General features: G+C 41.4%; 8 protein-coding genes across 11 annotated transcripts; all 8 read left to right on the top strand.

Moving 5' to 3' along the window:
* The first annotated feature begins 258 nt into the window (after nucleotides 1-258).
* On the top strand, nucleotides 259-1,837 carry LOC108072010 (CHK domain ov1). The gene is made up of 4 exons (XM_017162988.3): nucleotides 259-501; nucleotides 561-1,054; nucleotides 1,114-1,480; nucleotides 1,537-1,837. Exons 1-4 carry the CDS (start codon nucleotides 327-329, stop codon nucleotides 1,737-1,739), a joined length of 1,239 nt encoding a protein of 412 aa, XP_017018477.1. The 5' UTR covers nucleotides 259-326; the 3' UTR covers nucleotides 1,740-1,837.
* Nucleotides 1,838-3,258: 1,421 nt separating this feature from the next.
* LOC108072003 (uncharacterized) lies at nucleotides 3,259-4,995 on the top strand. 2 transcript variants are annotated; one of them, XM_070287379.1, is made up of 5 exons: nucleotides 3,259-3,496; nucleotides 3,562-4,055; nucleotides 4,125-4,387; nucleotides 4,437-4,491; nucleotides 4,562-4,705. In XM_070287379.1, exons 1-5 carry the CDS (start codon nucleotides 3,322-3,324, stop codon nucleotides 4,571-4,573), a joined length of 999 nt encoding a protein of 332 aa, XP_070143480.1. In that variant the 5' UTR covers nucleotides 3,259-3,321; the 3' UTR covers nucleotides 4,574-4,705. The 2 variants fall into 2 exon arrangements, with proteins under 2 accessions (XP_070143480.1, XP_017018467.1); XM_017162978.3 differs by having other exon boundaries at nucleotides 4,125-4,491; nucleotides 4,562-4,995.
* A 793-nt stretch (nucleotides 4,996-5,788) lies between these two features.
* Nucleotides 5,789-7,427, top strand: LOC108072004 (uncharacterized). Its single transcript, XM_017162981.3, has 4 exons — nucleotides 5,789-6,044; nucleotides 6,102-6,595; nucleotides 6,662-7,028; nucleotides 7,087-7,427. The coding sequence occupies exons 1-4, from the start codon at nucleotides 5,870-5,872 to the stop codon at nucleotides 7,281-7,283; spliced, it is 1,233 nt and encodes a 410-aa protein (XP_017018470.1). The 5' UTR covers nucleotides 5,789-5,869; the 3' UTR covers nucleotides 7,284-7,427.
* A 217-nt stretch (nucleotides 7,428-7,644) lies between these two features.
* LOC108072022 (uncharacterized) lies at nucleotides 7,645-9,432 on the top strand. Of its 2 annotated transcripts, XM_070286884.1 has the most exons (5): nucleotides 7,645-7,729; nucleotides 7,807-8,053; nucleotides 8,111-8,604; nucleotides 8,675-9,041; nucleotides 9,099-9,432. In XM_070286884.1, the coding sequence occupies exons 2-5, from the start codon at nucleotides 7,879-7,881 to the stop codon at nucleotides 9,293-9,295; spliced, it is 1,233 nt and encodes a 410-aa protein (XP_070142985.1). In that variant the 5' UTR covers nucleotides 7,645-7,729; nucleotides 7,807-7,878; the 3' UTR covers nucleotides 9,296-9,432. The 2 variants fall into 2 exon arrangements, with proteins under 2 accessions (XP_070142985.1, XP_017018491.1); XM_017163002.3 differs by having other exon boundaries at nucleotides 7,650-8,053.
* A 1,038-nt stretch (nucleotides 9,433-10,470) lies between these two features.
* Nucleotides 10,471-12,024, top strand: LOC108072020 (uncharacterized). The gene is made up of 4 exons (XM_017163000.3): nucleotides 10,471-10,700; nucleotides 10,759-11,243; nucleotides 11,307-11,673; nucleotides 11,733-12,024. Exons 1-4 carry the CDS (start codon nucleotides 10,493-10,495, stop codon nucleotides 11,915-11,917), a joined length of 1,245 nt encoding a protein of 414 aa, XP_017018489.1. The 5' UTR covers nucleotides 10,471-10,492; the 3' UTR covers nucleotides 11,918-12,024.
* Nucleotides 12,025-12,638: 614 nt separating this feature from the next.
* LOC138928983 (uncharacterized) lies at nucleotides 12,639-14,186 on the top strand. The gene is made up of 4 exons (XM_070287377.1): nucleotides 12,639-12,862; nucleotides 12,921-13,405; nucleotides 13,464-13,830; nucleotides 13,888-14,186. The coding sequence occupies exons 1-4, from the start codon at nucleotides 12,655-12,657 to the stop codon at nucleotides 14,067-14,069; spliced, it is 1,242 nt and encodes a 413-aa protein (XP_070143478.1). The 5' UTR covers nucleotides 12,639-12,654; the 3' UTR covers nucleotides 14,070-14,186.
* A 575-nt stretch (nucleotides 14,187-14,761) lies between these two features.
* LOC108072006 (uncharacterized) lies at nucleotides 14,762-16,353 on the top strand. The gene is made up of 4 exons (XM_017162983.2): nucleotides 14,762-14,957; nucleotides 15,017-15,507; nucleotides 15,571-15,943; nucleotides 16,017-16,353. Exons 1-4 carry the CDS (start codon nucleotides 14,768-14,770, stop codon nucleotides 16,208-16,210), a joined length of 1,248 nt encoding a protein of 415 aa, XP_017018472.1. The 5' UTR covers nucleotides 14,762-14,767; the 3' UTR covers nucleotides 16,211-16,353.
* Nucleotides 16,354-16,892: 539 nt separating this feature from the next.
* On the top strand, nucleotides 16,893-20,210 carry LOC121501834 (uncharacterized). Of its 2 annotated transcripts, none has more exons than XM_017162962.3 (6): nucleotides 16,893-17,448; nucleotides 18,516-18,727; nucleotides 18,791-19,281; nucleotides 19,358-19,540; nucleotides 19,613-19,796; nucleotides 19,856-20,210. In XM_017162962.3, the coding sequence occupies exons 2-6, from the start codon at nucleotides 18,523-18,525 to the stop codon at nucleotides 20,041-20,043; spliced, it is 1,251 nt and encodes a 416-aa protein (XP_017018451.2). In that variant the 5' UTR covers nucleotides 16,893-17,448; nucleotides 18,516-18,522; the 3' UTR covers nucleotides 20,044-20,210. The 2 variants fall into 2 exon arrangements, with proteins under 2 accessions (XP_017018451.2, XP_041633249.1); XM_041777315.2 differs by having other exon boundaries at nucleotides 16,893-17,647.
* The last annotated feature ends 134 nt before the right edge of the window (nucleotides 20,211-20,344 follow it).

Raw genomic sequence — 20,344 nt, 5'->3', positions numbered from 1 at the left:
TAGGTGATTTTAATGGAAGCTCAATTATTAGGGTCATCACCATGAAGAATGTGAATTCAGAGAATGTAAACAAACATGCTATGAAATTAAAAACAAAGCAAGCTTTCAGAGAGCGAATTATACACAGATTCCATCAGCAAAGCTTGCGAGAGAAGAATTAGACGAAGCTTCAGAATTCTACAATATGTTTAAAGCTCCTCCATCGCCTGATATAAAACTATCTAATTCTCAAATTTTTGTCAGTCAATGGAACACCGTTCAACCGGGCGTATACGTGTTTTATTTTCTCGCTTTTATAACAAGCGAAAACAAATCTATTATCTGCCATGGCGGCTAGCAAAATACCCGAGTGGATCACTGCGGAACTATTCGAAGATGCCCTCAAGTCTAGTGTGGAGGGATACTCCAAGGTTAGGAGCTTCAAGGCGGAAATGGGATCCGCGGCGGGCGAGAATTACGCCACCGTTATGCTGCGTATTCACATCGAAGTAGAGCTGCAGGGTGAGACACTTTGGGGAACACTTTGAGAGCTTATTAAATTTAGAAACTCTCGCCCGCAGATGGTAAGACCAAGCGGGTCTCTTTCATGGTCAAGTTGCCACATCAATTGGAGTTGTACCAAGAAGTGATGAAGCACACGAATGTCTTCGAAATCGAACGCATAATGTACACCCAGGTGGTGCCCGAAATGGAGGCACTCTACAAGGAGGCAGGATTAGAAGTCAGGTTTGGCGCCAACAGCTATGATCTCAGGAATGCCCAGACCGACTATGTAGCTCTGGAGGATCTGAGCATCAAGGGGTTCAAGAACACTAATCGCCTCGAGGGACTCGACCAAGCGCACACCGAGAGAGTGCTCTGCAAGTTGGCCCAGTGGCATGCGGCCACAGCTGTGCGGATAGCCACCAAAGGCCAGTATCCGGAGGTCTTGCTCCCGGGCTTCTTTAAGGTGGAAAATAAGCCGATGATGAACGAGATGATGAAAGGAATGGGGCAGAGATTCTTCCAGTGCTGCACCACCTACGAGGGAAACGAAGCTTACATAGAAAAGATCGTAAGATGAGCTGTATCCTATAATAGGTTTTTACTATAGAGTCCATACTTTCACTATAGAAAGCCCTAAAGCCAGTGGTAATAGATGAAATGTTCAAGCTGGGTGTCGTGGATCCTACGGAGTTCAATGTGCTAAACCACGGCGATTGTTGGTCGAACAACATCATGTTCCAGTATGACGAAATTGGCAAGATCAAGGAGGTCTACATGGTTGATTATCAGGTACCCAAGTACGGATCTGTTGCCCAGGATCTTCTGTATTTCCTAATATCATCCACAAAACTGGAGGACAAGCTGAGCAAGTTCGACTATTACGTAAAGATTTACCACGATAATCTGGTAGAGCACCTCAAGATCCTGAAATACTCCAAGCCTCTGCCAAGTCTGAAGGATATTCATATGGCACTGTATAAATACGGACTATTCGGTGGGTATATTTAACAATTGAGTCTCGAATAAGATTGACTCTGTTTTTCTTTCCAGCTTATTCTACAGCCACTGGAGTTATGGCAGCCGTTCTGGTGGATCCCACAGACAGCGCCAGTTTTGAGAACTTCCTCAGCGATTCCGCAGAGGGAGCGGATTTCCAGATGCAAATGTACAACAATGCCCGCTATAGGAAGCACATCCAATTGATTCTGCCGTGGCTGCTTAATAGAGGAGCTCTGGATATCAGTCAAGATTAGATTTAAATTAAACCAATTTAGTGTTGAATTGGGAGATCTATTCACTGCATTCCTAATAGATATATAAAACCTTTTTAAAATGTATTAAACTACACAAAATAAAGATTACAATTGCAATATTTTAATATATAAATATGGAGTTATCAGTCATTTAGGGGGTGTATCATAAACAATTTCTAGTATCATTCCATATTTGATCATAGTCAGAACCAGATAATGGTTTATGGACAACGCCGTTCTGTAAAGGTCATTACTCCAAAAAGTAGTTGAAGGCCAAGTTTCTTTCTATATGAACAAATAAACAAATGTTCATGAAAGCTTTTTAGAGACAAATACTTGAGGTGTCATTAGAAAAGCTTACGGAGAGGCAATTGAAGACGAACACTTTTGTTTCTCTGCCGCACGAATTAGTAATAACAATAATAAACAATGTAAGGGGGAAATCGTTTTAGGAGACAGTAACCTTTTGTAGTTAGAGGCAAATATATTGGTATTGTGCTCATTATCGTTGACTTTAGAAAAATCAGTCGAAATAGGTCTTATCAGTATAAGACAGTTTGGTAGATTTGATCAAATGTATTAAAGATTCTTCCTGGAGGCCAAACAATTTTCAATATAAGCACACCAAGAAACTGAATCAGAATTTAAGAAGATAGATTCAAAAATATATATTTAATAATAAGAAGAATACCATGGAGTTAAATTAAGTGACATTTTTCATTAATTTTTCAGTGTTAAGTTTTTCAGGGAATTGGTGTTAATATTTAATGTCAAACACGGACTTCAGGTAATGTGGGAGACCTGTGTACCATATAAGGGCATAAAAAAAAGGAAGAGCAAAACAAAATGAGAAATAACAATCCAAAGCTTTAATTTCCTCTCTCTTATTCTTATTTCTTCTCTCGTTTTCATAAAAATCAAAATAAACAAACAAAAAGCCGGTGATTAGTGGAGAGAAGAACGAGCAACAAGTGCCTTATAAGGTCAAAACCGAACAGCTTAGCAAAACAAAACTGAAAGAATGAGCTTATAAATGATAGAACGTGAGAAAGCGAGAAAAAAACCCTTTATAACAAAAGAAAGCTGTCTTTAGCTGGTATAAATCTAGTGATCCTCCCATCCCATCCCAGTGCAAAAGGACGTATACCTTTTATATTTCATAGAAAAACCAATCTCCATTATCTGCAATGGCGGGTTAGTTAGCAGAAAGTATTGTACGATTAGGCTTGGATTTAATATGCTCCTCTAGTATCATTCCATATTTGGCCATAGTCACAGCCAGAAAGAAGGGTTCATTGATAAGCACCTCTCTGCAAGGGTCACCACTTCGAAAAGTAGTTGGAAGGCCATACAACACCATATATGAACACAAAACGTCAACGAAAGCTGCAAAAGAGAGAAATAATAATCGCACCACATTGGAAGAGCTTGCGAGAGCCGATAGAGGGAAATTACCTAGCTCTTCAATGTATATAAACCCCATGATCCTCTCCTTCTAGCCTCAGTTAGTGCCCAGCAGTCCAAACGGACACCTCGTTTCTCATCTACTGGAATACCAAATAGTGATATATATGTATACATAATGGCGAATAATAAGATTCCCGATTGGGTCACTGCCGAGCTATTCGAAGATGTGCTGAAGACGGATATAGAAGGCTATTCAAAAGTGAAGAACTTTAAGGCGGAAATCGGATCCGCGGCGGGAGAGAACTACGCCACCATCATGCTACGGATTCACGTGGAAGTGGAGCTGAAGGGTAAGTTCGTATAGAGTCTAGTCCAGGTCCAATCTTCTGACTTTGGTGTGCCTTTCTCTTTCCAGATGGCAAATTCAAGAAGGTCTCTTTTATGATGAAGCTGCCCCACCAACTGGAAATCTTGCAGGAGATGACAAAGAAGAACAACATGTTCGACATGGAGCGCAGCATGTACCTTCAATATGTGCCCGAGATGGAGGCTCTTTACAAGGCCGCAGGCCTGGAGATCACTTTCGGCGCCAAGAGCTACGATCTCAAGAATGCCAAGAGTGACTATGTGGCGTTGGAGGATCTGGGCATGAGGGGATTCAAGAATGCTAATCGACTCGAAGGGCTGGATCAAACTCACACCGAGAGAGTGCTGCTCAAGTTGGCCCAGTGGCATGCAGCCAGCGCTGTGAGAGTGGCCACCAAGGGTCCTTACCCGGAAGACCTTATCATAGGGTTCTTCAAGGACGACAATCGCCCAATGATGACCGAGATGACAAGGTCCCTGGGTGAGAAGTTCCTCAAATGTTGTGCCACTTACGAGGGCAACGAGGCGTATATCGAGAAAGTTGTAAGAAGGAAAAAATGCTAATTATGTGTGTAAATATGTGACCCTAACTTCGTTGTCTTTCACCTGTAGAAAGAACTTCAGCCTGTGATTATGGACAAAATGTTTGAGATGGCCAAGGTCGATCCCACCGAGTTTAATGTGCTAAACCATGGCGATTCCTGGTCGAACAACATTATGTTCCAGTACGATGCCTTTGGCAAGATCAAGGAGGTCTACATGGTCGACTACCAGCTGCCCAAGTATGGCACCGTTGCCCAGGACCTTCAATACTTCCTGCTCTCATCCACCAAATTCGAGGATAAGCTGTCCAAGTTTGACTATTACATTAAAAGGTACCATAGCTACTTAGTGGAGCACCTAAAAATTCTAAAGTACTCAAAGCCCATTCCCAGCCTGCGAGATATTCACCTGTCACTCTTCAAGCACGGATCTTTTGGTAAGTCAGGATCAGAGTTCTTTCAAATTTAAACAAATATTAAGTAGGGTTTTTTTGTTTCGTTTAACAGGGTTTTCAGTAGCCACAGGTGTCATGGCCGGCGTTCTACTGGATCCCACGGAAAAGGCCAGTTTCGAGAACTTTGTGGGCGACACCGAGGCAGGAGTAGACTTCCAGATGCAGCTGTACAGCGGTCCTCGGTACCGCAGACACATCGAGGGGGTCATGCCATGGTTGCTCAATCGCGGCGCCCTAGAGTCCAATTAGTATTGTTACCCCCAACAAACCATTTCCTAGTTTGCCAAGCTAGAGCTCTTCAGCTGAGTCATGACATAAGGTGGCGATAAGGCTATCTATATCTGTTCAAAAGTATTAATAAAACGGCGCAACGCCGATCGATAGAGGAGTTCATTTAATGTTTGCAAAGCACTCAAAAGGTTATTTATTGAGAAATTGGTTTTGTTTGTTTTTCGCTACTTAAGGGATACTTAAATAAATATAAACTATTTCTTTGCTATAAAAGTGATTTCTGTGTTTTAGCGTTAATATTTTATTTGAAACACAAACCTGAATAACTCAGGTAACGAGTGGGAAGTGAGAAACATAATCCATATAAGGGCATAAGCAAAGAAGAGACCCAAAACAAAACGATCGAAAATTTGGTTTTGGGATTCTTTAATTTATAATCATACAAAAATTATAAATAAATAAAATAAATACTAGCAAAAAATAATAAAGAATTCAGAAGCAAACCAAAAACGGGCTATTACTGGAGAGAATATCATAAAACAAGTGCCATATATCACAAGTGAATAGCTTTAGTAAAACAAAACTAAAAAACAAGGGCCGTATTGAGTGCTTTTTATCTATGAACATATATGTATGTGTTTAATAATTAACTATGAACAGACTAATTTATTTTTTACTCATTTATCGTAATATTCGTTTCATGTATAAACGAAATAAATAAGTACAGTATAAGGTATTAATTATATTAATTAAATAAGTCCCTAAAGGTCAGCACACTTTTATGACAAGCCTTGATTTCTAATCTTAGTTGTCAATAAATGGCTTGCCTGTGGATACAGACAATTACAAGTTTCACATCACTGGAAGCTTCACTATACTACACAAATTTATGAAAATGCCATTAGATAAGCGAACAGCTTTTTTAGAGAAAAAAAGCTAACTACGATCGAGAGAAAGCCCTCAGGTTCTATGAAACTTTATTTCGAAAACCCACAAATATTATAAAAGCTTCCCCCAGCTGGTATAAAACTATTGATCCTCTCTGTCGACCCCCAGTCAGCACAGCCGAGTGCAACCGGGCGTATACTTGTTCTACACGCAATATAAAAACTAATTACAACTATTTGCAATGGCGGATAGCAAAATACCAGAGTGGATTAAGGCGGAACTATTTGAGGATGTGCTCAAGTCAAGTGTGGAGGGATACTCCAAAGTCAGCACTTTCAAGGCGGAGCTTGGATCTGCGGCAGGAGATAACTACGCCACCGTCATGCTGCGGGTACACATCGAGGTGGAGCTGAAGGGTAAGTTCATTATTTTGAATTCATGATCAAATACGAATCAGATTTGCCTCCCCTTAGATGGCAAAACCAAAAAGGTGTCCTACATGGTCAAGTTGCCGCATCAAAATGAAATGTTCAAGGAGATGATGAAGCGGACTAACATTTTCGATATCGAGCGAACTATGTACAATGAGGTTGTGCCCGAGATGGAGGCTCTTTATAAGGAAGTCGGAATTGAGATCACATTTGGAGCCAAGAGCTATGATCTTAAAAACGCCGAGACCGATTATGTGGCCCTGGAGGATCTGGGCATCAAGGGGTTCAAGAACGCTAATCGCCTCGAGGGACTCGACCAAGCTCACACGGAGGGAGTGCTCCGCAAGTTGGCTCAGTGGCATGCTGCCTCCGCCGTGCGTATAACAACCAGAGGCCAGTATCCGGAGATCCTGCTCAGGGGCTTCTTTAAGGAGGAAAATAAGCCGATGATGGCTGAGATGATGGACGGAATGGGCTCACGATTCGTCAAAAGCTGCGCCACCTACGAAAACAACGAGCTTTACATTGACAGAGTAGTAAGTAATTACTATTTAATGTATGCAATTAACCATGTAATCATCGCTCTGTTCTACGCTCACTAGAAAGCTCTCAAGCCCCTGTTTGTCGACAAATGTTTCGAGTTCGCCAAGGTCGACCCGAACGAGTTTAATGTGCTGAACCACGGCGATTCCTGGTCGAATAACATAATGTTCCAGTACGACGCCTTTGGCAAGATCAAGGAGGTGTTCTTGGTCGACTACCAGATCCCCAGGTACGGAACCGTGGCCCAGGACTTGCTCTACTTCCTGCTCTCCTCTACCAAGCTGGAGGATAAGCTGTCCAAATTCGACTATTACATTAAGGTGTACCACGACAGTCTGGCGGAGCATCTGAAGATCCTGAAGTACTCAAAGCCCATTCCCAGCCTTCGTGACATTCACTTGTCGCTCTTAAAACACGGATTTTTCGGTAGGTATTTGTTGTTATTTGTAAGGTGGATTTAGACATTTCCATTTTCTATATTTAGGCTACACTGTGGCCACTGGCGTGATGGCCATCGTTCTCCTGGACCCTACGGATGTCGCCAGTTTTGAGAACTTCATTGGCGACACTGAGGCCGGAGTGGACTTCCAGATGCAGCTCTACAACAGTCCCCGGTTCCGCAAACACATCCAGGCGGTCCTGCCCTGGCTGATGAATCGCGGCGCCATGGATATTAATTAGAATTATTACCCCTAACAAACAATTTGCTAGTTTGACCAACAAAAACTAATAATTTGAGTCATAACATAAGGAGGCGATAAGGTTATCTGTATCAGTCCGAAAGTATTAATAAAATGGTAAGCGCCGATTGATAGAGGTGTTCAATCAGTGTTTTTTGCACTTTAAAGAGTTTATTTATGGAAGAGAAAAGAAATTCGTTCCCGAAAGATACTTAAACAATTTTTACAGCTAAGTTTTTAAATTGATTTATATTTTGTCAGGTTAATTGATTGATTTTTAGTCTTCGATCAGCGTTACATTGTTTTATTTGGATAAAAACAATTACAAGGGTTACAGACTTGACAGTTCATAAATTCATAAAAATGTCCACAGATAAGCAAACAGCTTTTTTTGGAGATAAACACAAAGTGCAAAAATCCAAAGAGTGCCCGCTGGTTCTATAAAAAGTAATTTCGAACCACAATTATTATAAAAGCTCCTTCCAGCTGGTATAAAACTATTGATCCTCCCTGTCGACTCTCAGTCAGCATAGCCGAGTGCAACCGGGCGTATACTTGTTCTATCGCTCGTTAAAAACTTACTACAATTATCGGCAATGGCGGACAGCAAAATACCCGAGTGGGTTAATGCGGAACTATTCGAGGATGTTCTCAAGTCAAGTGTGGAGGGATACTCCAAAGTCAGTACATTCAAGGCGGAACTCGGATCTGCGGCAGGAGAGAACTACGCCACAGTCATGCTGCGGGTACAGATCGAGGTAGAGCTCAAGGGTGAGTCCATAATTTTGAATCGATAAACATACTCGATTCCTAATCTCCCCTTCTTAGATGGCAAAACCAAAAAGGTTTCCTACATGGTCAAGTTGCCCCATCAGGAAGAAATGTTTAGGGAGATGATGAAGCGAAGCAACATCTTCGACACTGAGCGGACCATGTACAATGAGGTTGTGCCCGAGATGGAGGCACTCTACAAGGAAGCCGGAATTGAAATCACATTTGGAGCCAAAAGCTACGATCTCAAGAATGCCAAAACGGAGTATGTAGCCTTGGAGGATCTGGGCATCAAGGGATTCAAGAATGCCAATCGCCTCGAGGGATTTGACCAAACTCACACGGAGAGGGTTCTCCGTAAGCTGGCTCAGTGGCATGCTGCCTCCGCCGTACGGGTGGCCACCAAGGGTCCGTATCCGGAAATTCTGGTTCATGGCTTTTTCAAAGAAGAAAGCCGTCCAATGATGGCTGAGATGATGAGCGGAATGCTTTCTCGATTCAGCAAAGTCTGCACCACATACGAAGGAAACGAGGATTACATTGACAAAGTGGTAAGTAATTAATATTTAATAAATTAAAAAGATCGTCTATATGTATACATCACCTCTTCTCATTAACTAGAAAGCCCTCCAGCCCCTTTTTATCGAAAAATGTTACGAGTTCGCCAAGGTCGATCCCAACGAGTTCAATGTGCTGAACCACGGCGATTCCTGGTCGAATAACATCATGTTCCAGTACGATGCCTTTGGCAAGATCAAGGAGGTCTACTTGGTCGACTACCAAATCCCAAAGTACGGAACCGTTGCCCAGGACTTATACTACTTTCTGCTCTCATCCACCAAGCTGGAGGATAAGCTGACCAAGTTCGATTATTACATTAAGGTGTACCACGATAATCTTGTGGAGCACCTGAAAATTCTGAAGTACTCAAAGCCTCTTCCCAGCCTTCGTGATATTCACTTGTCGCTCTTGAAAAACGGATTGTATGGTAGGAATTTGTTGTTATTTGTAAAGTCTAATTATGTATTTCCATGTCTTTATCCAGCCTATAGCGTGGTGACTAGTGTGATGGGCATCGTTCTTTTGGATCCCACGGAAGTCACCAGTTTTGATAATATATTTGGCGAAACTGACGCTGGAGTGGACTTCCAGATGCAGCTCTATAACAGTTCCCGGTACAGGAAACACATTCAGATGGTTATGCCCTGGCTGCTGGATCGCGGCGCCTTGGATGTGAATTAGAAACAAACATTTTTAGGATTTTCACAACAAACCTCTGAATTATGTCAGAATTTAGAGCAACCTTATGATAGTGTTATCTAAACCTTCGTGCGATAATGTCCACGAGTATAAATAAACGTAGAAACTCGAACGATAAATGGGGGTTCAATCAATTTGCAAGAATCATTCTGAGAATGTATTTTTGACAATATAGTAAATGATAGTGATTCACGGGGTTTGGGCGAATTGATAGCGCTGCTAGGCAACCGTAAACAAAATTTCCCCTTCGGGCCAAATCAGCGGATCAAAACAAAACAGTTTCAAAATAATAGAATAGAAAGCTCCTTTTCAGAGGGAAACTAATGCTTATCGAAATGGAAAAGCTTTGTTAGATGCCTAACCATTAACACATATATTTATATAAAGCTAGTATAGTATACTACATAGTTACAGATATTGAGATGTATATATGACTGTAAGCTCTTTTGTGGTGTACTGTTCCTGGATCTTACTTTTTAAAGCCAAGTCAACACATATCAAGGGAGTGTCACATATTTGCTATTAAATGTTTACTGGGAACTAATTCATGGTTAACACCAAACAGAACAGAAATTAAAACTCAAATATTTAGAGGGATTCTAAATAAAATATGTCATAAGGGGAATCCTAATAAAAAAAGAAAGAAAAACGCAAATGCAAATGTAAAGCATATGCGAATAGTGAAGCAAAACAAAATAAGAAGCCTATCTTTATTTTTGATATAAAAAGACAAGAGTTTAGGATATGTAATAAAATATATCTACATTTTGTGTATATTTTCATAAATAAAGATCACAATCAAATTCAGTCTCCAGGTGGCATAGACAGTCATAAAAAACGATAGACCACTGTGAGTTATGCGTAAAAAAGTTAGGCGAAAACTATCTACACTTGGGAAACAGACGTAAACTTTTTTTAGTTGTCTAGGTTTCTGTAGTATTACCCAACTGATTCTTAATACTAAATAAAAAGACTAACATACTCAACAAGAAATGCAATCTAGATCACATAACACCTCTTCAAAAAAAGCAACAAAGCGCTTCATCATCTTTGCAATCAACCCATAAAAGTCTGTGTGGATGAGATAGTGCTTATCTTTCTTCCTGAAATTATTTAAAAGATGCGGCTAGGAGGCAGATCTCTCAGTCACTACTCAGAAGCCAACGAAATATTTCCGCAATGCCGCCACAAACAAAGGACGAAGAGGTTTGTCAGAGAGAAGTCAAGATCCCGGACTGGGTGAAGCCGGAAGCCTTTGAAGATCTGCTCAGGCGGAAGGTCAAGGACTACAAGGAGACGAAATCTCTGAGAGCCAAGGCTGGGGTTGCTCCTGGGGAGAATTATGCCACCATAATGCTAAGAGTAGAGCTGGATGTAGAAACCAAAGGTTTGATTATTTTTAAGGGTTAAATTTAAATAAATTTAAAGTTCGATTTATGCTCTAGACAATTCCCTGGTGACCAAGGCTTTCATGCTAAAGACCCCACACCAATCGGAGGTATATCGCAAAATTATCGAGGAGACGGACATCTTCGATGTGGAGCGCGGAATGTATCTGGAAGTGGTTCCCGAAATGGAGCAGCTGTATCGGGACGTGGGCTTGGAGGTGAAGTTCGGTGCAGAGGCCTATGAGATCACGGCCAGCGATTACTATGTCCTATTGGAGGATCTCAGGCCACGTGGCTTCAAGAATGCCAATCGCCTCGAGGGCTTGGACCAGGCTCACAGCGAAAGTGTCCTACGAAAGCTGGCCCAATGGCATGCGGCGTCTGCTGTTCGCGTGGAGCTCAAGGGACCCTACGAGGAGAAGTTCACTACCGGCTTCTTCAAGTCCGAAGAAATCGTGGATGCATTCTGCAATCGCAGCGTCAAGAATCTGCTAAAACACATCGATCTGTACGAGGGTCACGAGGCCTATCTCAAAGATTTGGTGGGTAAATCTACCGACTATCTCTGGATGTTTGTATCTTATCTTATGTATCTCCCGCTATAGCGCAGTGTCTCCGAGAAGTTGTTGGATGTGGTCAACGATCTGAACGTGCCGAAAGCCGACGAGTTCAATGCCCTGAACCACGGCGATGGTTGGTCCAACAATATCATGTTCCAGTACAACGAAAAGAATGAGATATTGAATACCTATTTCGTGGACCTGCAAATTCCTAAATACGGAACGGTGGCCCAGGACTTGTACTACTTCCTGATTTCTTCAACTAGCCTGGACATTAAAACCTCCAAGTTTGATTACTTAATTTGGTTCTATCACGCCGAGCTAGTCAAGCACCTGAAACTTCTCAAGTACTCGAAGCCTCTGCCCACTCTTAGGAGTATTCGTGACGCCCTGAACAAGTACAGTGGATGGGGTGAGTTGTCGATTTTTTACATTTGAGCCTAATAATTCAATTAATAAATTATGTTTCAGGCTTCATTTGTGCTGCCTGCATAATGGGATTCGTTTTACTGGATCCCAGGGATGATGCTAACTTCGACCAGATCATGTCAGCCGAGGACTCCAGTTTTAAGAACTCCATATTCACCAATCCCAGATATCGCCGGCATATGGAGGTCCTGTTGCCATGGTTTCAGCAAAGAGGTGCCCTGGAATAAGTCTCTTATTAGATAATAAGACTCTTAACATAAATTGTATATGTTACACACTATAGTTTAAAAAAAAGGAGAAGATTTGTAATAAATAAAACAGGAATATAAACCCATCTCTATACTTTACTATAGAATTTACAAGGTCTTCTTGGTTTGTTTAGTATATATTGATATGAATATTACATTATTACTTATATTATCATCACTTAGTGAGGTCTGTAGCTTTTCTTCAGTCTCTTTCCATTAGAAACTGTGAATAAATTCTAAAATCTAGTCCAGGTTTATATAAATTGTGGAACATCCCATTCTTTTATAACCTCTCTAATTCCTTTTATTATTTTTTTGCTTATCATTAAAAGTTGTTTAAATAAATATTGTGAAGTTCGAGAATTGCGCACGCGAGACTTTAGATCTCTGAGTAAATAAATAAAACCAATTTACTGATAATCTTATTATTATTCCGCTCGTATCTTCAAACCTGGGAAACTGTCGCGTAATGCTGAGATGCTAATATGTCAGAGGATTGTTTCTTCAAACGAATCACAGACCCTCCCTTTGAGCCAAGGTGTAATAATTTGCTGTGTCACATTTGCACAAATGAACTTGAGACAATCTGCTGTTTGCATGGAACGAGATAAGATTTATCAGTCTCATCGCCATTAATTTCTGTAAGGTGTATAAAATAGATTTCCCCTGGGAGAAGCTCCCATTAAGTGTTTGGAACTCAACGTGACATATCGAAGATGCCGCCACAGACAAAAGAAGATGAACTGGACCAGAGGAAAGTTTTAATTCCAGACTGGTTGAAGGCGGAGGTCTTTGAAGATCTCCTAAGAAAGGATGTCAAGGATTACAAGGCTACGAAGTCGATGAGGGCCAAAGCTGGTGTTCCTGCTGGGGAGAACTATGCCACCATAATGCTTAGAGTGGAGCTGGATGTGGAAACCAAAGGTGGGTCTCTAATTTTATTACCTGTCCAGATAATCTCTATATTCATATTTGTATCCAGATAAATCCCAACTCACCAAGGCCTTCATGTTGAAAACTCCTCACCAATCTGAGGCCTATAGAAAGGTAATTGAAAAGTCGAACATCTTCGATGTGGAGCTCGGAATGTATCTGGAAGTGGTTCCTGAACTGGAGCAACTCTACCGGGATGCGGGTCTCGAAGTGAAGTTTGGTGCCGAGGCCTACGAGATCCCTGTCAGCGATTACCACGTCCTTTTGGAGGATCTCAGGCCACGTGGCTTCAGGAATGTCAACCGACTCGAAGGCATGGATCAGGCTCACACTGAGAGTGTCCTGAAGAAAATGGCACAATGGCATGCGGCATCTGCAGTGCGCGTGGATACCAAAGGACCCTACCAGGAGAAGTTTACCAAGGGTTTTCTAAAGAACGAAGAAATTGTGGATGCATTCTGTAATCGTAACATTGCGGTTTTCCTTAATAACGTCCATTTGGTGCAGGGTTATGAGGCTTACCTGAAGGATTTGGTGGGTACACCTATTATATTGGTACTTCATCATATTATTATCTTTTTTTATGTGGCAGCATTTCGCAGCCGACAAGTTATTGGATATTGTAGAAGAGCTGAACAACCCGAAACCTGACGAGTTCAATGCCCTTAACCATGGCGATGGTTGGTCAAATAATATCATGTTCCAGTACAACGAGAAGAACGAGATATTAGACACGTACTTCGTCGACCTACAATTGCCCAAGTGGGGAACAGTTGCACAGGATCTATACTACTTCCTGCTTTCCTCCACAAGTTTGGACGTGAAGATAGCGAAATTCGACTACTTTATTTGGTTCTATCACGCCGAGCTAGTCAAGCACCTGAAGCTGCTCAAGTACTCCAAGACCCTGCCCACCTTGAGGAGTATTCGAGACACTCTTTCCAAGTACAATGCATGGGGTAGGTGTTTGGCTTTTATTTGCATGTTTTAACTTTTTAATTAACTTGCTTTTTCAGCCTTTGTCTGCGCCTCTACCATCATGCCATTTGTCCTGCTGGATCCCAAGGACGGCGCTGATTTTGAAAAGGTCTTGGCTGATGATCCTAGTTTTAAGAATTCGCTGTACTCCAATCCCAGATTCCTCAGGCATATAGAAGCCCTTTTGCCATGGCTGCAGCATCGAGGAGCACTGGAATAGATTTCATAAGAATACAATTAATCAAATTTTGTTTTCTTTTACGTTATATAAATTAAAGTCACTTTAAAGAAAGCAATTGACGCTTTTATGGATAAGATAAATGCAATGCAAATATTATTGAAACTGAATTTTTATGGTCAGCACTTGAGAAGCCAGAATAAAACAATTGCGGCGATAAGACAATATGTTATTGCAAAAGCTTATTGGTTAACTAAAAATTTGAAAATCGTAATAATTGCTAAAGGTCGCTAGTCGCATGTCATCATTCAGGAACGAGCCAAGGTACAAGTATACCACAGTCAAGTCCCTGGCTGATGAAAGTTGATTACTCTTAAAAATTAAATTGTAAAATAATTTCTGTTTTTGCCATTAGTGCTTCATTGTCGCCTCAACCAATGTTTCTATTCGTTAAACAGACACTCCATACATGGTTTTATGGCCACATTCATAATATGAATTTCATATATTACCCCCTACACATGGTTTGTTTTGGTCTGTATGTTTGGTTTTATGTGCCACTCTCTTTAATTCTGAAAACAAGTTCTGTGGAGAGTGCTCTCTTTGAGAGCTTTCGGATCGGCGTTTGTTTATATATATAATGTATATAATTCCGGAAAACAAAGATAGAGGGCTAAAAGCTCACTCTATCTCAATATTAAACACAAACAGCCGGCAAATCGGCCTTCAGTTTATATACGATGACGGACGAGAACACAACTGTTCCAGTGCCCGCTTGGCTAAAGGCAGATCTCTTCGAGAAATTGCTGGCAGAGCGATTCGGGGACAAGTATGTGGGAATCAAGAGTTTCGAGCCGGTGGCCGGTCTCAAGCCGGGGGAAAATTACTCCTCCATTATGCTGCGCCTACACTTCGAAGTCGAACTCAAGGGTGAGTCATAATTGTGGCAAACAAAGAAAAGTAAAGTCTCATTAGAGCTTCGCCATTAGATCACCTCATCGAAAAGGTTAGCTACATGCTGAAGACGCCACACGACTTCGAGATGTACCGCGAGATCCTGAAGAAGAACAACATGTTCGTAGTGGAGCGGGATGTGTTCCTGCAGGTGATTCCCGAGCTGGAGAAGATGTACGAGGACGCGGGTCTGAAGGTTCAGTTCGGAGCCAAGGCCTACGAAATTCAGGCTCCCGACGAGTACGTGCTGCTGCAGGATCTCAAGCCTTTTGGCTTTAAGAATGTGGATCGTCTGGAGGGCCTTAACATGGTCCATACCAAAAGCGTGCTTAAAAAGTTGGCCCAATGGCACGCGGCCTCTGCCAATAGGCTCCATCTGAAGGGTCCATATACACAGAACTATCTGCAGCCAACCTACGCCGACTCCATGAAAGTGAATATCGAACAGGTGGCCGAGACTCTTGGAAAGTACTTCCTGAAATGCCTGCCTCTCTACGAGGGCTACGAGGAGTATAGCGAGGCGGTGGTGAGTAGCTTTTCCAGACATTTAGTTCCACTAGAAGATTTGGTTAATTATCTAATTTTACAGCACAAGATCCAACCCAAGATAGTGGATCTGATGTATGCAATGAACACACCAGATCCGGAGGACTTTAATGCCTTAAATCACGGAGATTGCTGGACGAACAACATCATGTTCCGGTATGAGGGCGAGAACCCTGAGCCAGCCGAGACCTTCTTCGTGGATCTGCAGCTGCCCAAGGTCACCAGTGTGGCCCATGATCTAATTTACTTCCTACTGGGATCCACGCAATTTGACATAAAGTTGTGCAAGTTCGATTACCTCATCAAGTACTATCACGATCAGCTGATAGAGCACTTGGCGCTGCTCAAGTATCCACAGGCGAAGACCCCCTCGCTGCGGTTCCTGCACACTCAGCTGTTGAAATACGGACGAGTTGGTAGGGGAAAAAGCTCTCTCTATCTCAAAAGCTATAGATAGTAATAATATTTCACATATTTTTTCGGTTTTAGGCTACCACACTGTTCTGATGCTCTGCCCACCGGTTTTACTCGATCGCACCGATGAGGCCAATCTGACCGACTTTGTAACCGAATCGGATAATGGCGACGGTCTGAAGATGGCGATGTACTCGAATGCTCGTTACAAGAAGCACGTTAGCGCCATCCTCACTTGGCTGAATAATCGCGGAGCATTCCAGTTTTAATTTGTATGCTAAAATCACTTCAAAGTTGGAGAAAAATAGGAAGTATTGAGTATGAATACTTAAAAATTGATCTTAATCGCTGTTTTAATAGTTCAACTGAACAGTATTTATTTAATAAAGTTTCTCATGACAGACAGTGAAAATATACCATTTTTTACTTATGTAAATAATAAATAAAATTTGCAGTATGAACAGGTAATATCTTTTTACTTTTTAAAATAAAAAAAACGAGTTAGAAAGCTATCTTTAGAAATATTAGTATCATTATTTCAATGAAATATTGGTCTTGGGCTTAAAAATATAGAAATGTTCATTTACAATAAACATTGCCCCAGTGTGCATCTTTGCTTTGTAAGTAAAATGACAATATCTCAAATGAAATAATTATAATTGACACTACTGATTCGGGTCTTTCTGAAGTACAGACTTATCTTTTCAATTTGAATACCTACAAGCTAAATGTATACAGAAGAGTAGAGATTTCATAAGAACCACTTTAAAAATAAGAAATAAGATAAATATTTCTTAAATTTATATTTTCCTTAAGGGATTGTAGAACATCTATATAATTCTTTACGATTACCTATTGATTTAACTTATAAAAACACCACTTCTATACTGATAATGACAGTGATGATAATAGCAGGAGTATTTATGTCCATATTTAGTAGGCTTTGCCAAATGGTCTAATAATAATATATATTGAGTGTGCCGGATTCCCTGGCCGACATCGGAAAGGGGTCTATGTCTATATAGCATGTAGATAGGTCTATCTTCCTACCCGTCACATGTCATGCCCGCAAACAGCAATTAATAAGGAATCACGAATTAATTAGAGCGAATGGCGAGAGCAAAGAGGAACACGGAAGGCCGATAAAGAGGCGGGATCGGAATCAGAGGTGGAAACAAGAAACAAGAAACTGTTTTCGGTGGGCCTGTTATCAATCAAACAATGCCATATCATCGGCTCACTATCGCCCGCCCGCTCTCGCCAATGGCAATTGCCACCCTGCCACTGCCACCCTCTATTATATTCACTTTTTTTGCCGGTTTTGGCGAGCTGAATTACAAAATAAACTTGAATCGAATGCAGGCGATAAGGAATTTCTTTGGCCCATAGCCAAATCGGGGCAACGGCTCTGGTCCCGAGTATCGCAGCCCGTATTTCCCACTCGTCAGTTGCCGCGAACTGCAGTCACCCACGGAGCGCTCCACTAGCTTACCAATTAAGGAGAAAGGTTTGTCACCATTTCGGGGAACCAATCTCTTCGTTTTGACCAACCAAGTTCGGAACTGATATAAAAACCCATTTTCCATCATCGGAACTTTTAGTAATTAAATAATTGTGGCGGTGAAGGAGCTGTGAATTAAATTATCAAAATTATTAGTGTGAAGTTCTTGTATCCCGAAAGCTTAATTCCATCCTATAGCCCACAGGTATTATCTCGGATTAGGACAGTCGCTATGTCGTAATGTCATAGCAGGTGTGTGTGTTCCATTAACTGACATGTGACCTGATTTACGATTTGCTTCATTAAATGGCGATTGCCCTGATAATTGCCTAATCAATGAAAACCCCACAAAAGTTTGGTAATTACCTGTATTGGAAGGTAGCGGAGTTTATTAAATCACGTACTCGTTTTTTTATATTGATGATGATTTGCATGGTGAATATGTATAGTTTTTCCGTATATGGTGTATTGATAAAGGCAACCAATAGATCAAAAGTGTTTCTAACTTTATCAGGCATTGCAACAATTAGATTGAAAACACTCGAGAGTACATATAAATAGAGGGTTTGTGTTCTAGGATGAGTCATAACTTTAAGCAGAAATTTGATTGTCTTGTACAGTTAAAATAAAATTATTAAGGAGTTTATAATTTAAAATACATAAATTATAATTTTATCTAGAAAGTTAGGCTTTATTGTTATTTTAGCATTTTACTGCTGCCATTAAGTGTACATATACTCTTTCTGGTAATTTTCACCTTACCATAACCCCCTTATACCCCTCAAGATGGCTTAAGATAAAAAATTGATGCAATTCCTAAAAATATAAAAATTTTTGTTGAGCATTTTATGAGTTGGGTTGGGCGGAGAACCATCAATAAAATATTCAAATATAAGGCACCCTTAATGGCAAGCACCCTGGCTCCACCTATGTTTGATTATGGTCTAATAAACGTTGTGTATACGACCCGTTGGCGCTGTTAACATTAGAGTGCTCGTACTTCAGCTGCTGTTATCAGCTCGGCGGTTAAAATTAGACTAAATAAATATTATTTCTGTACACTCCTTTGACAGATTCATCATGTCTGAGGCCACAAATGGACATAAGGCGATACCTGCCGAGGACCTGCCCAAGTGGCTGTCCAATATTACACTCAAAAAGGCGATCGTGGAACAAACCGGTATCTTTGAGAATATAGTCTCGTTTACTCCAGTGAAGGGCAGCAGCGAGGGCGAGAACTACTCCTCCCAGTTTCTGCGATTGCTGGTGGAAGTGGAGCTGATCGGTGAGTCTTAATCTCTAGAACTCCACCCACATATTTATTTAAATAATTTATCCATCTTTTCAGATCACAGCATCAGGACCCTTTCCTTTGTCCTGAAGGCTCAGCACAACAACGAAGTGATGGCCGCCATTCTGGACAAGCTGAAGCTCTTCCAGAAGGAGGAGCAGATGTACCACAACATTCTGCCCAAGTTCGAGAAGCTCTATAAGAATGCTGGCAAACGCATTCAGTTTGCTCCTCGTGCCTTTAAGGTGGACCGCGATCCGGGCGTGGATTATATTTTGTTGGAAGATCTGCACCTCAAGCAATTTAAAAACGAGAATCGTCTGGCCGGCCTGGACCTGGTGCACATGCAGAAGGTGCTGGAGAAGCTGGCCGCCTTCCATGCCGCCTCTGCCTGTTATGTGGAGCACAATGGCCTATTCGGGGAGGAGTTCACCGTGGGTGTGTTCAGCGAGGCCAATCGCAAGCTGCTGCAGGAGTTCAATGCCTCAGGAGCTTTCCTGGCCCAGCTTAAGAAGTGGAAGAATGCTCAGAAGTTGTACGAGAAGTTGGTGAGAAATTATTTATATTCTTTAGAATATTTATACAGAAATGCTCTTATACAAATTTTTTCTACTTGTTTTCCAGGCTGATAGCGATGACTATCTGGTGGATCGTCTTCTCCAGGATCAGCAGTACAATCCCAGGGAGTTCAACGTGCTAAACCATGGCGACTGCTGGGCCAACAACATTATGTTCCAGCACGATGCCTTCGGAAACATTAGGGAGACCTTGTTCGTGGACTTTCAAGTGGGAAAGTACGGCAGTCCGGTAAGGCAGATATAACTAGATAAACCATAAACTTAAAACTTCATATATTTTTATATTTAAATCCTCTTGCAGGCCAATGATCTGTACTACCTGATTTTGTCTTCGGCTGCGCCAGAATTGAAGACTGCCAAGTTCGATTACCTGGTGCGATACTATTTCGATAATCTGGTGGAGAACTTGAAGCTGCTCCAGTATCACCGACCCCTGCCCAAGTTAAAGAACCTGCATGCTTCCCTTTTCCGCAATGGCTTGGCTGGTGAGTTCACCTCCTATTTACATATAGAGGAACATCCATTTACAACTCCATTTCCATAGCCTACATGGTGGTGTCCAAGGTGCTGCCCGTTGTGATGCTGGACAAGACCGACAATGCCAATCTGGAGAGCTACATTAGCGACGAGTCCAAGATGAAGAACGCCATGTTCACCAACCCCAAGTACGTCCAGGTGATGACGGAGGTGCTGCCATGGTTGGACAACCGCGGCCTGCTCGACTGGAAGTGATTATCTCCCCCCAATTACCGGCTATAATAATGCTTATTTAATTGCACCACCTACAAATTTGTTTTGGTAGCCAAATAAATATCTAATTATATTCAAAATAACCTTTGACCAGCGATTAAATATTTATTTTGTGTGTATCACTGAGCAATTATAGAATTAAAAAACTGTTCGTTTTGTTTTCTGTTCTTAAATTGTACAAATTTTTAATAGAATGATACCTTTTTTGGAGGTTGTAGAGTTTTTTGAATAATAAATAATTTACATAATGTATTTTAAAGACATAAAACACTACTTACCCTCA

This window comes from Drosophila kikkawai, chromosome 3R (assembly GCF_030179895.1).
Source record: "Drosophila kikkawai strain 14028-0561.14 chromosome 3R, DkikHiC1v2, whole genome shotgun sequence".
NCBI lineage: Eukaryota > Metazoa > Arthropoda > Insecta > Diptera > Drosophilidae > Drosophila > Drosophila kikkawai.
The sequence above is the reverse complement of the archived record's forward strand: the minus strand, read 5'-3'. Positions and strand labels throughout refer to the sequence as shown.

Coding starts and splice junctions, on each gene's coding strand:
- LOC108072010 (XM_017162988.3), top strand. CDS start 327: ATGGCGGCTAGCAAAATACCCGAGTGGATCACTGCGGAACTATTCGAA. Junction 502..560: donor CATCGAAGTAGAGCTGCAGG/GTGAGACACTTT, acceptor TCTCGCCCGCAG/ATGGTAAGACCAAGCGGGTC. Junction 1,055..1,113: donor AAGCTTACATAGAAAAGATC/GTAAGATGAGCT, acceptor CTTTCACTATAG/AAAGCCCTAAAGCCAGTGGT.
- LOC108072003 (XM_017162978.3), top strand. CDS start 3,322: ATGGCGAATAATAAGATTCCCGATTGGGTCACTGCCGAGCTATTCGAA. Junction 3,497..3,561: donor CGTGGAAGTGGAGCTGAAGG/GTAAGTTCGTAT, acceptor TTCTCTTTCCAG/ATGGCAAATTCAAGAAGGTC. Junction 4,492..4,561: donor CTTCAAGCACGGATCTTTTG/GTAAGTCAGGAT, acceptor TTCGTTTAACAG/GGTTTTCAGTAGCCACAGGT.
- LOC108072004 (XM_017162981.3), top strand. CDS start 5,870: ATGGCGGATAGCAAAATACCAGAGTGGATTAAGGCGGAACTATTTGAG. Junction 6,045..6,101: donor CATCGAGGTGGAGCTGAAGG/GTAAGTTCATTA, acceptor GCCTCCCCTTAG/ATGGCAAAACCAAAAAGGTG. Junction 7,029..7,086: donor CTTAAAACACGGATTTTTCG/GTAGGTATTTGT, acceptor TTCTATATTTAG/GCTACACTGTGGCCACTGGC.
- LOC108072022 (XM_070286884.1), top strand. CDS start 7,879: ATGGCGGACAGCAAAATACCCGAGTGGGTTAATGCGGAACTATTCGAG. Junction 8,054..8,110: donor GATCGAGGTAGAGCTCAAGG/GTGAGTCCATAA, acceptor TCCCCTTCTTAG/ATGGCAAAACCAAAAAGGTT. Junction 8,605..8,674: donor AGGATTACATTGACAAAGTG/GTAAGTAATTAA, acceptor CTCATTAACTAG/AAAGCCCTCCAGCCCCTTTT.
- LOC108072020 (XM_017163000.3), top strand. CDS start 10,493: ATGCCGCCACAAACAAAGGACGAAGAGGTTTGTCAGAGAGAAGTCAAG. Junction 10,701..10,758: donor GCTGGATGTAGAAACCAAAG/GTTTGATTATTT, acceptor TTTATGCTCTAG/ACAATTCCCTGGTGACCAAG. Junction 11,674..11,732: donor GAACAAGTACAGTGGATGGG/GTGAGTTGTCGA, acceptor ATTATGTTTCAG/GCTTCATTTGTGCTGCCTGC.
- LOC138928983 (XM_070287377.1), top strand. CDS start 12,655: ATGCCGCCACAGACAAAAGAAGATGAACTGGACCAGAGGAAAGTTTTA. Junction 13,406..13,463: donor AGGCTTACCTGAAGGATTTG/GTGGGTACACCT, acceptor TTTATGTGGCAG/CATTTCGCAGCCGACAAGTT. Junction 13,831..13,887: donor TTCCAAGTACAATGCATGGG/GTAGGTGTTTGG, acceptor TTGCTTTTTCAG/CCTTTGTCTGCGCCTCTACC.
- LOC108072006 (XM_017162983.2), top strand. CDS start 14,768: ATGACGGACGAGAACACAACTGTTCCAGTGCCCGCTTGGCTAAAGGCA. Junction 14,958..15,016: donor CTTCGAAGTCGAACTCAAGG/GTGAGTCATAAT, acceptor CTTCGCCATTAG/ATCACCTCATCGAAAAGGTT. Junction 15,508..15,570: donor AGGAGTATAGCGAGGCGGTG/GTGAGTAGCTTT, acceptor CTAATTTTACAG/CACAAGATCCAACCCAAGAT.
- LOC121501834 (XM_017162962.3), top strand. CDS start 18,523: ATGTCTGAGGCCACAAATGGACATAAGGCGATACCTGCCGAGGACCTG. Junction 18,728..18,790: donor GGTGGAAGTGGAGCTGATCG/GTGAGTCTTAAT, acceptor CCATCTTTTCAG/ATCACAGCATCAGGACCCTT. Junction 19,541..19,612: donor TGGGAAAGTACGGCAGTCCG/GTAAGGCAGATA, acceptor ATCCTCTTGCAG/GCCAATGATCTGTACTACCT.